The sequence below is a fragment of the Sinohyriopsis cumingii genome, chromosome 6 (assembly GCF_028554795.1).
Source record: "Sinohyriopsis cumingii isolate HCF-2022 chromosome 6, ASM2855479v2, whole genome shotgun sequence".
In the NCBI taxonomy this organism is placed as follows: Eukaryota; Metazoa; Mollusca; class Bivalvia; order Unionida; family Unionidae; genus Sinohyriopsis; species Sinohyriopsis cumingii.
This window is the reverse complement of record NC_142966.1, coordinates 121,995,487-122,009,219: the sequence shown is the minus strand read 5'-3', so window position 1 is coordinate 122,009,219 and position 13,733 is coordinate 121,995,487. Positions and strand designations below refer to the sequence as shown.

The 13,733-nt window shown below is 34.0% G+C and overlaps 1 protein-coding gene across 1 annotated transcript; it reads right to left on the bottom strand.

Moving 5' to 3' along the window:
- Positions 1-8,463: 8,463 nt before the first annotated feature.
- LOC149797860 (uncharacterized) lies at positions 8,464-12,762 on the bottom strand. Its single transcript, XM_089962879.1, has 5 exons — positions 12,583-12,762; positions 11,453-11,588; positions 10,842-10,986; positions 10,314-10,487; positions 8,464-9,526 (listed from the first exon to the last, which is right to left on the bottom strand). The coding sequence occupies exons 1-5, from the start codon at positions 12,757-12,759 to the stop codon at positions 8,818-8,820; spliced, it is 1,341 nt and encodes a 446-aa protein (XP_089819005.1). The 5' UTR covers positions 12,760-12,762; the 3' UTR covers positions 8,464-8,817.
- Between the last annotated feature and the right edge of the window lie 971 nt (positions 12,763-13,733).

Genomic DNA, 13,733 nt, shown 5'->3' with positions numbered 1-13,733 from the left:
TATGCAGATTAATATTTTAAATTTTATATATGTTAAATGTGTTCACAGATGCCTGTGCATATGTTCCAGGCTTGATACTTTGATTTTTAAAACCACTTAATTATTTAGTGTCAGATACTTCATATCATGTTGTATTATACTGTATATGTTGTACATCAGATAGAAGGCCTCAAGGTAGATTAGTTATGTAACTAATTGAATTACCTTCTCTAAGTAAAGTCATTATTATTATAATTATTTTTATTAGTATTAACTCCCATTTCTCTTGCCTTGGATGTCATATAATTACAACAGCAGTATAATTGTTTCATGCACACTTAAATATCACCTTGGTTAATAAAGTCCTGTTTAATTCATATCCATTATTTCTTTGAAACCTGCTGAAATGTCTGAAACACTTAAAAAAAACTTCAGTAAAATACTATATAATGATCAAAATTTTAGTGAAAAAAATTTGAGACCTCAACATAATTTCAATGAAAGTTTTGGTCAAAATATGTGTGAAATCTCAACAAGCTTTAAAGTGAAATGAAAAATACTATGTGATGCCATGTTGGATTAGATTTTGTATGCAAGAAAGAAAATGGCATTGCCCCTTAGGACAAGTAAAACCTAAATCTTATTTGATAATGTCTGTCAAAATAAAATTTATGATCCATTTTAAATATTACTGTGAATATTTATCATTGATTCCCAATAATATCTAAAAATCATTAGACAGTTTAATACATAATAGAAATCTGAAGTATATTTTTTATGGTTTAGGCAGAAAATGCTTTAAAAAACCCGTCTGAAATCTGCCTTGACATTTTCATTATTGGATGGGGTTTCTGCAGGTATTTCCATGTAATTAGGCAGAAATAAAGATTCCACCTAGTAACAGTCATTTCAAGCAATATTCCACCCTGAATTTGCCTAAAAGTGATAATAAGGGGAATCTAGGCTAAATAAGCGGAATAAACAGATTCCGCCTAGTAGCGGGAATAAACACATTCCACCTAGTAGGTGGAATAAACTAATTCCGCCTAGTAGGTGGAATAAACTAATTCCACCTAGTAATAAACAGACTAATTTGCATATTTCAGGCTGTATTCCACCCTGAATCCGCCCTGAACCCACCTAAAATTTATAATAAGTGGAATCTAGGCTTTAAGGGAAATCTGCTTTAAAATTCCACCTGGAATCTGGTTAAAGTCAGGGCGGAAGTTTTCATACAGACCCGCAACAAAAACAGAGGATTTGGCAGTTTATCTGTTTGTTCATTTTTGTAGCTCTACTGCCCTTGGGAGCCAACAGGATTAGTATATGGTCCATTGCCTATCATCTTCTGATACCCATCTATCTGTTTGTGCAAGTTTGTGATAACCATTTCTCCTAAACTACTTGGAGGATTGCCATGAAAGTTTGCAAACACATTCATCCTGAATGAAAATGGTGCTGGTATGACCACAGATATGAACAATGAACATGTTGAAAATTGTCACTAGTTCTCCTGATTGGATGATCCTATCAAGATAGGTTCTTAACAAATGTCTTCTAATTGTATCTTCTTTGTCTTAAAATAAAAATGATACAGATGTTGCATCCAAAGTGACTGCATTTCTGGCTAATTTGCAAGCTCAATGCTGAAGAATATCCCAGATGGTTTCAATATTCAGCCCTTAAAGGGGCCCCAAGTGGCCGAGTGGTCTAAAGTGCTCTCCATTACGGATCACTGCCGTCTCACCTCTGTCTGTGTGGGTTCGAGTCTCGGATACTGCCAATGTGGGTATGTGAGAAAGCTTGCTGGTAGCTTCTTGTGGGTCGATGGTTCTTTCCGGTGTTTTCCCGGCTTCTTCCTCCACCATTAATACTGGCCATCATGTATAGCCTATCATGTGCTGGAAAATGGCATTAAACCCTACAACAACAACAACAGCCCTTAAAAAGAAGAAATGGTCTTTTTCCTGAATTTCTGGAAATTCTTTTTGGACATAATGCTTTTTATATTGAATTGTTTGATTCTTTGTTCATTATCACCTCTATATCTTGGATCCTATTTCACCTACATATCAAACTTAGTATGTGGATGCATTTCAAGAAAAGTAACTTATACATTTAATTATTAGGTCAATGTTGCTTATATTTCATGCTTAGGTGATTATAATATCAACAGCTATCCATTTGTTAGCTCACCCGGCTGTAGGACGAATCAAGCTTGTGGAATGATTGTGCATTACATATTGTCAGCTCTTCACCTTGATGTAAGACCAGTTAAGCTTGTGGAATGATTGTGCATTACATATTTTCAGCTGTTCACCTTGATGGAAGACCAGTTAAGCTTGTGGTATTATTGTGCATTACATATTGTCAGCTGTTCACCTTGATGGAAGACCAGTTAAGCTTGTGGTATTATTGTGCATTACAATTTGTCAGCTGTTCACCTTGATGGAAGACCAATTAAGCTAGTGGTATAATTGTACATTACATATTGTCAGCTGTTCATCTTGATCTAAGACCACTTAAGCTTGTGGTATTATTGTGCATTACATATTGTCAGCTGTTCACCTTTATGGAAGACCAATTAGGTTGTGGTATCATATCAGCTGTTCACCTGGCTGTAAGACCAGTTTAAAGTTTGGTCTAGTTGTGCATCACATATCATCAGTAAAGCAAAAAGGGTTAAATACCAAATTACAGCCAAGTAGATTACCCGAGAGATCAATGAGGCTAGGCACCTAAGAGATTATTTCTACAAGAAAAAAAGACATGAAAAACTATAAAACGTGGAGGAATAAAGCTAAGCACCTGATAGATAAGGCAAAAGAGAACTACTATAAATAGGCTATTGATGAAAGTAAGAGTACCAATATGTTGTGGAAGCATCTAAAAGAGCTGAACCCACCCAGGAACAGTTGTCTTCCCCCTAGACTTAAGCAAAATGATGATATAGCAACAAGACATTGTGGAAATGTTCAACAATTTCTTCATAAACATCTCCAGTAATAGTATTCAGAACCAGACTAACATCCCAATTGAACTTCATGCTCTTAGAGCCAACATTCCTGATGATTATTTTTCAACTAAGCTAATGTTAGTGAAGCTGATGTTTTTAATATGCTAATTAAGGTGAATGTTAATAAACCCTTTGGATTGGATGGTATTGGTCCACAAATTCTTAAAATTGCTGCACCAGTAATAACATATAATGAGTGGTAATTTTCCAGAAACATTGAAATGTGCAAAGGTTACACCTATCTTTAAGAAAAGAGAAAAGAAGGATCCAGGGAATTACAGATCAATATCAATTCTACCTGTATTGTCAAATTTATTTGAAAAGCATGTAGCCATTCAGGTCAATACATTTTTTGAAACTTACTCTCTAATTCATAAAGCACAATCATTATTTAGAAAGTACCACTCATGTCAAACAGAACTTACTAAATTAATTGATCTTTGGCTTAAGGAAATGGATAATGGACATATGACTGGAATTATTTTCCTCGACTTCAAGAAAGTCTTTGATCTTACTGATCATGAAATTCTGCTGCAAAAGTTGAACAGATTCAACAATCCTTTTTCAAACTGGTTTAGATCATACCTAAACCAAAAGTCTCAGCAAAGTATTGGCAATATTAGCTCTCAAACTTTCCCTATTCATTCAGTGGTCCCTCAAGGCTCAGTTTTAGGCCCTCAAGCTCTCCTCTTTTGTTTTCAGACAATGCAGCCTTGTATACATCTAGTTCTGATACTGAAGTTATCCAAATTAGATTAAACTCAGACCTTATTAGAGTCCAAAACTGGGCACAACAAAATAGGATGGAAATTAATGAAGGTAAAACAAAATGTATGATCTTGGGGACATCACAAAAGCTACACAAGTCAGGGAACCCAAAACTATCTCTTGCAATAAATAATCATCCGTTAGAAACTGTCAAACATGAAAAGCTGTAGGTGTGTCCGTAGAAAATAATTTATTATGGGATGATCATATTGATAAACTTTGTAAAACAATGTAATTCAAAATTACCAGCTCAGCAGAATTAAAAAATATTTACTTTTGGAAACTCGCACTCTATACTACAAGTCATATATAATTCCAACAATGGATTATTGTTCATGTGTATGGGGAAGCTGTGCTAAATCTGAGCTTGACAGGATTTATAAACTTCAGAATTGAGCAGCACACATAATTTTAGATGCATCTATTGATCATCCCTCAAAAGCATTATTTACAGAACTCAAATGGTTCCCAATATGACAGGATAGATTTTCATAAGGCATTCTTTTATATAAATGTCTACATGGAACTGCACCAGAGTATCTTCAGGCCTTTTTTAACACAATACCAGTTGTGACCAATATCACATGGAAACCTTCTAGCACCAAAACCAAGAACGGAGCAATTTAAACAAGAGCTTCCAATACTCTGGTACAGTTTTGTGGAACAATTAGCTTCCACTACATGTAAAATGTGCTGAAAATATTATAGTATTTAAGAAGAGATATCATGAGCATGTAATGTGTTTCTAATAGAAAATGAAATTTAGTACTTTAATACTAAACATGTTTAAATAAACAGTATTTATTGCTATCTATATAATGTGAATTGTTATACTCTCCTTAAGAGGTCCTCAAGGGAGAATAGTCCTTGACTAATGAGTCATCCTCTTTAAATAAAGCATTATTATTATTATTATTATTATTATTATTTTATTATTATTATTATTCCTTTGGAAGGCCTTTATTTATACTCCCCAAGCTGTGCATACAGCAAAATCAATGTTAAAGTACACAGACATCTTTGGATGAAATGAACCTAAAGATGTGATCCATTACAATCCTGATTGAATGTGGTACTGTTCGGTGATGTCACTACGAAAGCTTTGCATATTGATAAACAAATTTGTACTACCCTGTGTAGTGACAATTCACTAGCTGACATGATCTTTTCTTGACTTGAGTTTTGATACATTGCCACCATTGTAAAAGAATATAGTGATTGGTAATTTTCATCTGGAAGTTTCCTGATGACAATTAAGGTGCAGAGCATTCAGTAATCAGGATTTAATAGACTTTGGCTAAGAAAATTAGTGTTAAATTTTAAAAGAAGTTTTTTATTTAATTTAAAATGAGTAAATGTGCATAAATGACCCATGTGACTTTTACTATAATTTCAATCAGACTTGGAATATGGGTTTATATGATCAAAAGTTTGGTTAATGTGTTACCACTGTATCTGATCTGATTTGTAACAAACTTGGAATACATCGGTACACTTATATTATTACAGTCCCAAAGGAGCTTGATCATGGGTCCACATATTAATCATGCTTCTGTTTGAGCTTGTTATTACTTGGGTGGCAACCTTTCTTATCTGATTGTGATGAAATTTGGAATATGGGTTTGTGTCATTAGGATGTTCATAATGGGTGAGATCCATTCATACCAATGAGGTGATCTTTCATCTGAGTGGCTTTTGATTTTGCCTCTGGAATAAATTTGACATGATAGAAAGTTGCAGGATTGTTTCCCAGTGTTCTTACAATACTATGTTGGCTTGCTTATTGAAATATAGGCAGTTGTTAATTTATGTAAGACCGGTGAGCAATATCAGACCCACTTGTTATACTTGATATCCTGGAATCACTTGGTGTAATTTATATCCTGGACCCACATGGTATACTTGATATCCTGGACCCACTTGTGATACTTGATATCCTGGACTCACTTGGTGTAATTTATATCCTGGACCCACATGGTATACTTGATATCCCGGACCCACTTGTTATACTTGATATCCTGGAATCACTTGGTGTAATTTATATCCTGGACCCACATGGTATACTTGATATCCTGGACCCACTTGTTATACTTGATATCCTGGACTCACTTGGTGTAATTTATATCCTGGACCCACATGGTATACTTGATATCCTGGACCCACTTGTTTTACTTGCTAACCTGGACCCACTTGTTATACTTTTTTACTGGACAATATTTCATTTTCAATTATGAAAATTGGTATGTGGACACATAATATGGATAGTAATTCAGTGATTCAGAAACTAGGTCTCTGAAAATTTCACACTTTAGTGAACTGAATTTTTATCTTTCCATTCATTTCACCCTCAAAGCCTTGGACTCTGTTTCACCTACACTAGATAACATTAATAAATGGATGCATTTTAAACAGTGTAACTGAACTAGACCTATATATCATGTTTCAGTGAAGTGTTTTATTGTCAGCTTTTTGTTCATTATGATATCAATAATTTAGACCCTAATGATTTTTTTTCTCATGGGTATCAATTTACATAATGACATGAAGAATAACAGTTTTATAAGTACTTAAAATCGTGGTTTAAAGACAGGGTACTGTTGAATTGACATAAATTCATGGTTTAAGGATGAGGTGCTGTTGAATTGCCATAAATTCATGGTTTAAGGATGAAGTGATGTTGAATTGACAAATTCATGATTTAAGGATGAGGTGCTGTTGAATTGCCATAAATTCATGGTTTAAGGATGAAGTGATGTTGAATTGACATAAATTCATGGTTTAAGGATGAGGTGCTGTTGAATTGCCATAAATTCATGGTTTAAGGATGAAGTGATGTTGAATTGACAAATTCATGATTTAAGGATGAGTAGGCCGATAAATCAGCCCTTCACCCGTTACGATCTTGATGTTGGGGTTAGGGGCTGATTTCATGTATTCATTGAACTCTGCAATTATCAGCAGACACTTTTGGCTGCACAAATATGTGTATATTTCACACACTTACCGGTATTTTTCGCGGCTGTTGAGCTCCCGTCGGCTGAAGAGTTCATTTTGCGATATGTACAGCATATTTCCGAATCAAATCCTACGTTTGACAACTTGTAAATCCAAGCAGAATAACACAACCCTAAAATACCGTTGACATTTAAGTTTCGTGATCACCATACTACACAGAGCAACCAATCCGATGCGACTTCCGCTCGTTCGCTCATTCGAAACACTCGGTACGTTTGGTCATGTGACTCGGCTGTAGCAACGTGAATGTGACTATCACGTGATTCAAGCAGACTCCGAACAAGACAGGTAAGAAACATCCTTTGTAGTACCATTCTCGTACAGTTAAGTTAACGCGTGATTAGAACGAAATGAATGCAAAAAATTAGACAATGGCGGAAAATACATGCTCGCTTTGTGGTGTTCACCTGGGCGCAAATCGATCCAACAAAGTTCATTTACATGGAAAACTGAAGAGACAGACAGAAACAGCTCAAGATGTGCTACATGATCATTTGGGGCTAACATTTACTCCAGACAGAAGTGCATATATATGTTATGCTTGTTCTACTGTGATTAGCAAGGTGAAATGACAAACTTCCAAGTTATAAGGGTCCCAATAATGGTGCATTTAAATCCAATTTTAGAGATTCAAAACAAGAATATAAAAAAATTACAGCACTTGTTTACAAAAAGTGTTGCCACTTTTTCTTTATTTATTCTATAGTAGTGAAATTAATAATTAAATAATTAAATATTCACTTAATAATCAGTATGACACCCAACATTAGGAAAATCTCATTAAACAATGTTGACCCTAAATCATAATGCCTATGCAGATTCCATATCATAAACATCTCTCTCTCTCTCTCTCTCTCTCTCTCTCAATGTTATTTGTAACCTTTGACAGTAAATTTCAGATACATATATTTTTTTAGAAAAATAAACAGTAGTGAAAGGTATCAATTGATGCTTGAAAAGAAAGAAAGATAAAATGTTGATTAAAGTTTTGTATGGTTTTAAGAACTGCCCAATTCCTATAAAAACTATCAACACAATTGTGATATTTTAATAATTATTATTTAGATCAATAAATAAAGATAACAGACTTGAACTATAATATCTTGAATTAACTATTTGTAAATAATAAAAATATGTCATACAGTTTATTTAATTAATACTATAATTCAAATGAGATATTTTCATTTAGTTCTTTAACAGATAATTGTTATCTGTGATGGATGCCAATAAATTTTGATGCGTTTGGACAGGTAGTCTCTCATTAACATAAATAACAATATGCAATATATTGCTAACAAATGTATTGATGTATCTGTGACTGACTGTAAACCAAATATATATTTGTTATTTACAAGTACATGTAATATATAGTTTACATTAGGTTATTTAGCATAGAATGTGCTGATGTGTTATTGAATTTAATACAGTCCAAATCCACTGTAATATATGGGATTTTACAGCCATGATATGTTGACGTGTCATTTAAATAATGTCTGGGAAGTCTGGAATGGAAAGTGGAGCACATGGCTAGGCATTTTTTAAACATGTACTTCTAATCAGCTTTTTCTTAAATGTCAGCTTGTTTCCAACAGAATGATGTGTCAATGAATTATGTGCAGTCCACTTGTTAGTCACCAGTTCATGTAGTAAGCCTTGAATGTGATGATATGCCAATCAAATTTCTATGCATTTTTCATCTTCTGGTAGTTTCAGTGTTGTATAGCCCAGTATGTGCTGAAACATCAATGAGTTACATCAAAATCCACTTAAAATGGTAATATAATATATACATGTTACTGTACATGAGTACCGGTACATGCAATTTTTGTATGACTCATTGTTAGTATTTGTTTCCTGCATTACTATATATATATATATATATATATATATATATATATATATATCAGCAGATAACTTTAAACCAATCTTATGTAGTAATTTGTTCTAAATTAGGTTAGAGAGCCTTGAATACTGTAATGTTTCACTGAATTACACATAGTGCACATTCCAATCTGTTAATATGTATTTCAACCAGAACTCTACAACCGATCAATGACATTCACAGGTTTTCCCGCACATCCACATCTGTACATGCAGTTAACACAACACATACAGGCTTTACATTCACACCAATCACAATCCTCTTGAGTACACATTCTGGACGATGGTAAAGATGATTGGTCCATGTTGGAGAGAAGGAATTGTTCCAGCACACAACGTCTCAGACAGTCAGATGTGTTACAAAGCTTCTTCATATATTCATCTGAACAGCGGCTAAGAGACCTAGGAAATATGTAACATAATCCAAGTCCTTTACGCCCATCCCTAGAACATCTTCCAACTTCTTGCCAATAGGAGAGAACTGAATTTTCAACCCCCCAATGTACTACAACATCTATATCCTCAACCTGAATTCCTATACCAAAGGCAACGGTAGATATAAGAACTCGGATGGAACCCTGCAGCTTCACAAAATCTTGCAGAATTCTAGTCACTGATTCGTTATCTGTCCTGCTGTGGAACATCTCAACTAGACGATTATTGGAAGCTGACTGTTTATCCTTGTATGCATTCTCTGCCAAGTCTTCCATGAGCCACATAAAAATGTTCTGGCAATCCCTCATGCTTTGGCAATAGACAACTATCTTCTGGGACTTCTCCTTCCTGGACATGACATGATGTGGCAACCATGCAAGCACTTCCTCATACTTCTCTGAGCACTTCTCCATATGTATGTAGATATTAGGTCTGAAAGAGAAACACTTTTTTAATACTAGTGTTATGTTGCACAAGAAACAAATACAAGTCAGGACATTTTGTTTCACCTTACGTTTTATTCAATAATTTTTTGTGTCTGTTTAAATGCTCATATTTATCTGACAGAAAGCCCATGATCACTATTTATAATTTGTTGGAATTCATCACACGAAAACTGAACACTGCATTGCAAAAAGTGCAGTCACTTTAAGCAGACAGCAAATGGTTGATAAGAGAGGTGGCAAGTTTAGATAGGTAAAATATGTATGTAGAATGAAGAGAATGAAATTTGTACCTTGCTTGAATATAAGAGGTTTTCATCAGTGGAGAAGGGTGTGTGTATCACCACTATGGGAGTATGTGTTGAATATTATAGAAGTTATGCTATAACAACTTACATTTCCCCTATTTGTTTCAAACAAAACAAAACTAAATAATGTGTTAACCCTATTTCTACTCAAGTATCCCTTGATTCTTGCACTTACCACTGCTAGTAGTTGTTTGTATTTGTATGTCAGTTCTTTATCGGATAAAAGTTTAATAGCATGTGAATAGGTCGGTAAGATGTGCGTAATGTTATGAATATCCACAACCAATGTATAGTTTTACTGTGGTGTTGGGGTTTATTTCAGGCAAATACAGCTAGAGACAGGTTTGTACAATAATTTACATATTTCTTGAAATAGTAATAAACAGACAAACAAAATACTTAAAATATAAGTGAAAGTGAATGGTCATAAAAATCATAGAACAGATGTTAAATAAAAGAATGAGGTACCGGTCTGGAAGTCTGGCAATGGTATGTGTGTCCCCAGTAGGAAGTGCAAGTAGAGTCCTCAAATCCTTCTCCACTTTTTCTGTTGCTGTGGCAGTAAGGAGAAGAGATGGAATGTGTTGGAAATGAGTCACCAGCTCAGCCACTTTTCTATACTCCGGTCTAAAGTCAAGTCCCCTGTTATGGAATAATTAAACTTGCTATAAGAATGATTGTACTGAACTTGAAGTAAATGACCCAAGGCACTAAGAGCTACATGAGTACATGCAATTTTTGTATGATTCAGATTCAGAGGTAGTATTTGTTTACTGCATTATTATTTTCATAATGTCTCATTTGAATTTAGAGAGCTATTTTATCTGATTTGAAATACACACATCAAAGTCTTTAAATAACAGAATTTTACTGCATGGAAACAGGGACAATATTGTATTTAACTCCTATAAACGAAAGACAGACTCTGTGCCAGATGTTACACAGTATTCTATTATGTTGTACAATAAATTTTAGTATAAAGAATATAATAATCACCATTGTGAAATGCAGTGAGCCTCATCAAAAGCAAGGAGACATAGCTGTGACCACAAAGGTTCTTGATGTACAATCTGTAACCATTCCTTCTTCATGATAGCCTCTGGACTGGCCAGAATAACATCTACATTTCCATCTTTGATATCTGTAGAAATGTGAAATTTGATTACTATCCTTTTCCTACATTAACAGTTTTTACTTTATTATTGTGTAATAGATTTGTTCTACAACTTGTCTTTGTAAAAGAATAACAAAAATATAAAACAGGTTATGTTTAAGATAAATACAGATCTGAATGAAGAAACTACTTCTTGCACCAAAATAACTTAAGGTTTCTTGTATAAAGATAGTCTACCATTAGTGTATGATCACAATATCCCATGCTAAATATAACAGTTGATTTATTTCTTTCAATAATTATTTGTATTACCTTGATTGGTATGTAATAAGGACAAGAACAGAAATCAACACCATCATAAATCTCTTAGTATATTAGATACTTTGTGGAAAGTTATTAATTGGTTTGCATAAATTTTTGTGCCAAATTTTAATAAATCATTTTCTTTTACACACACTGTTTTATATATGCATGACTGTCAATGGAAAATTACCTTGAATGGATTCCTTTGGCATGTCTTTTATAATGCATTGGGCTTTGATGCTGTGTGTCTTCATTATTGCCTGTTGGTCTAACATCAAGGCCCGTAGTGGTGATATAACCAGCACTGTTTGGTGCTTACCGGTCAACTGAAGATCAAAAGAACAGAAAAACTATTATTTCATGCATGTTTAAAAAAATATTTTCTGAATTGTACTTATCATTTTTTTATACAATGTCACATTTAATATTTTTGGCTTCCATGCACCAGTAATAGCCTTATCACAATGACAATATACAGAAACTGTTATGTGATCATCTTTATATGTTGTCAATGTGTTCTTACTGAATGCATGTTTCATTATTTAAATTTTCTAGACAAAAACACATACTTGAATAATTTATTATATTCATTAATAAGAATAAAACAAAAGAATACTGTCATTTAACACTGCTATGAAGATTGATAAAGAATTTTCATGAATTGTGTGGTAATTATGTTTTATAATGTAGACAGGCATTCATAATTTATATGAATCAAAACATCCCATATTAGGTCTCCAAGAGAAACGGCATAATCAGTAAGATTCTGTCTAACATTCCATAAATCAGTGTATCCATCCAACACTTTCCAATGAATACTGGCAAGATTTAAATATCAAAACTATGAAAAGGACAAAAGAAATTATTATAACTTCATATTAATCCTATCAATCCAAAAAATGATAATGTCATACTGTCAATAATAATCATAATAATTTTATCAATGACTCCTGCTACATAATACTTTAGATCATCACAAATCTTGCTCCACAGCTTTTATGGTCACACTTAAATCCCCTTGTTTGAATACTGTGCAGTATATAGCTATATAACTTATATCTGTAAAATGCAATAATTATTACTTTTATGTATATTACTTCTTATAACTAAGATGTTCTTTTGTTACGCACTATGACATCTTTTTTGTACCACATGATGTATGGATATGTATCTTGGGTTAGTGGCCTAAAACACAAATAAATATTATTAGTATCACCAACACAGCTCGCCCAATCGATTATCACTATTCTCACATACAAATAACTCCTACCTCAATAAAGAGCAATGTCATTTTATCAACATTTCCTAAATTCACGTTACCTTTCTCTTGATGATAGGGAAAAGAGTATATATCAGGCTTTTCCCGAAGCCGGTGGGTAAAAAAGCAATAACATGCTTTCCCTCAACTAATTTTAATAATGCTTCTTGTTGTTCCACCTTTAATCTCACGTCACAGCCCAATTCGTCAAGAACACCCGCAATCATTTCGTCCATCATACTTTAGCGCTTTCCAGCATAACAACCGAGTCACATGACCAAACGTACCGAGTGTTTCGAATGAGCGAACGAGCGGAAGTCGCATCGGATTGGTTGCTCTGTATAGTATGGTGATCACGAAACTTAAATGTCAACGGTATTTTAGGGTTGTGTTATTCTGCTTGGATTTACAAGTTGTCAAACGTAGGATTTGATTCGGAAATATGCTGTACATATCGCAAAATGAACTCTTCAGCCGACGGGAGCTCAACAGCCGCGAAAAATACCGGTAAGTGTGTGAAATATACACATATTTGTGCAGCCAAAAGTGTCTGCTGATAATTGCAGAGTTCAATGAATACATGAAATCAGCCCCTAACCCCAACATCAAGATCGTAACGGGTGAAGGGCTGATTTATCGGCCTAAAGGATGAGGTGCTGTTGTTTTGACCTAAATTCATGATTTAAGGATGAGGTGCTGTTGAATTGCCATAAATTCATGGTTTAAGGATGAGGTGCTGTTGTTTTGACATAAATTCATGGTTTAAGGATGAGATGCTGTTGAATTGACATAAATTCATGGTTTATGGATGAGGTGCTGTTGAACTGACATAAATTCATGGTTTAAGGATGAGGTGCTGTTGAATTGACATAAATTCATGATTTATGGATGAAGTGCTGTTGAATTGACATAAATTCATGGTTTAAGGATGAGATGCTGTTGAATTGACATAAATTCATGGTTTAAGGATGAGGTGCTGTCGTTTTGACATAAATTCATGATTTAAGGATGAGGTGCTGTTGAATTGACATAAATTCATGGTTTAAGGATGAGGTGCTGTTGTTTTGACATAAATTCATGGTTTAAGGATGAGGTGCTGTTGAATTGACATAAATTCATAGTTTATGGATGAGGTGCTGTTGAACTGACATAAATTCATGATTTAAGGATGAGGTGCTGCTGAATTGACATATATTCATGATTTAAGGATGAG

Bases quoted from the DNA above. Each gene is read 5' to 3' on its own strand.
- LOC149797860 (XM_089962879.1), bottom strand. From the start codon at position 12,759: ATGATGGACGAAATGATTGCGGGTGTTCTTGACGAATTGGGCTGTGAC. The intron at 10,987-11,452 runs GTAATTTTCCAT...ACATTTCTACAG, and splicing joins GCCAAAGGAATCCATTCAAG to ATATCAAAGATGGAAATGTA. The intron at 9,527-10,313 runs GTACCTCATTCT...TTTCTCTTTCAG, and splicing joins ATTGCCAGACTTCCAGACCG to ACCTAATATCTACATACATA.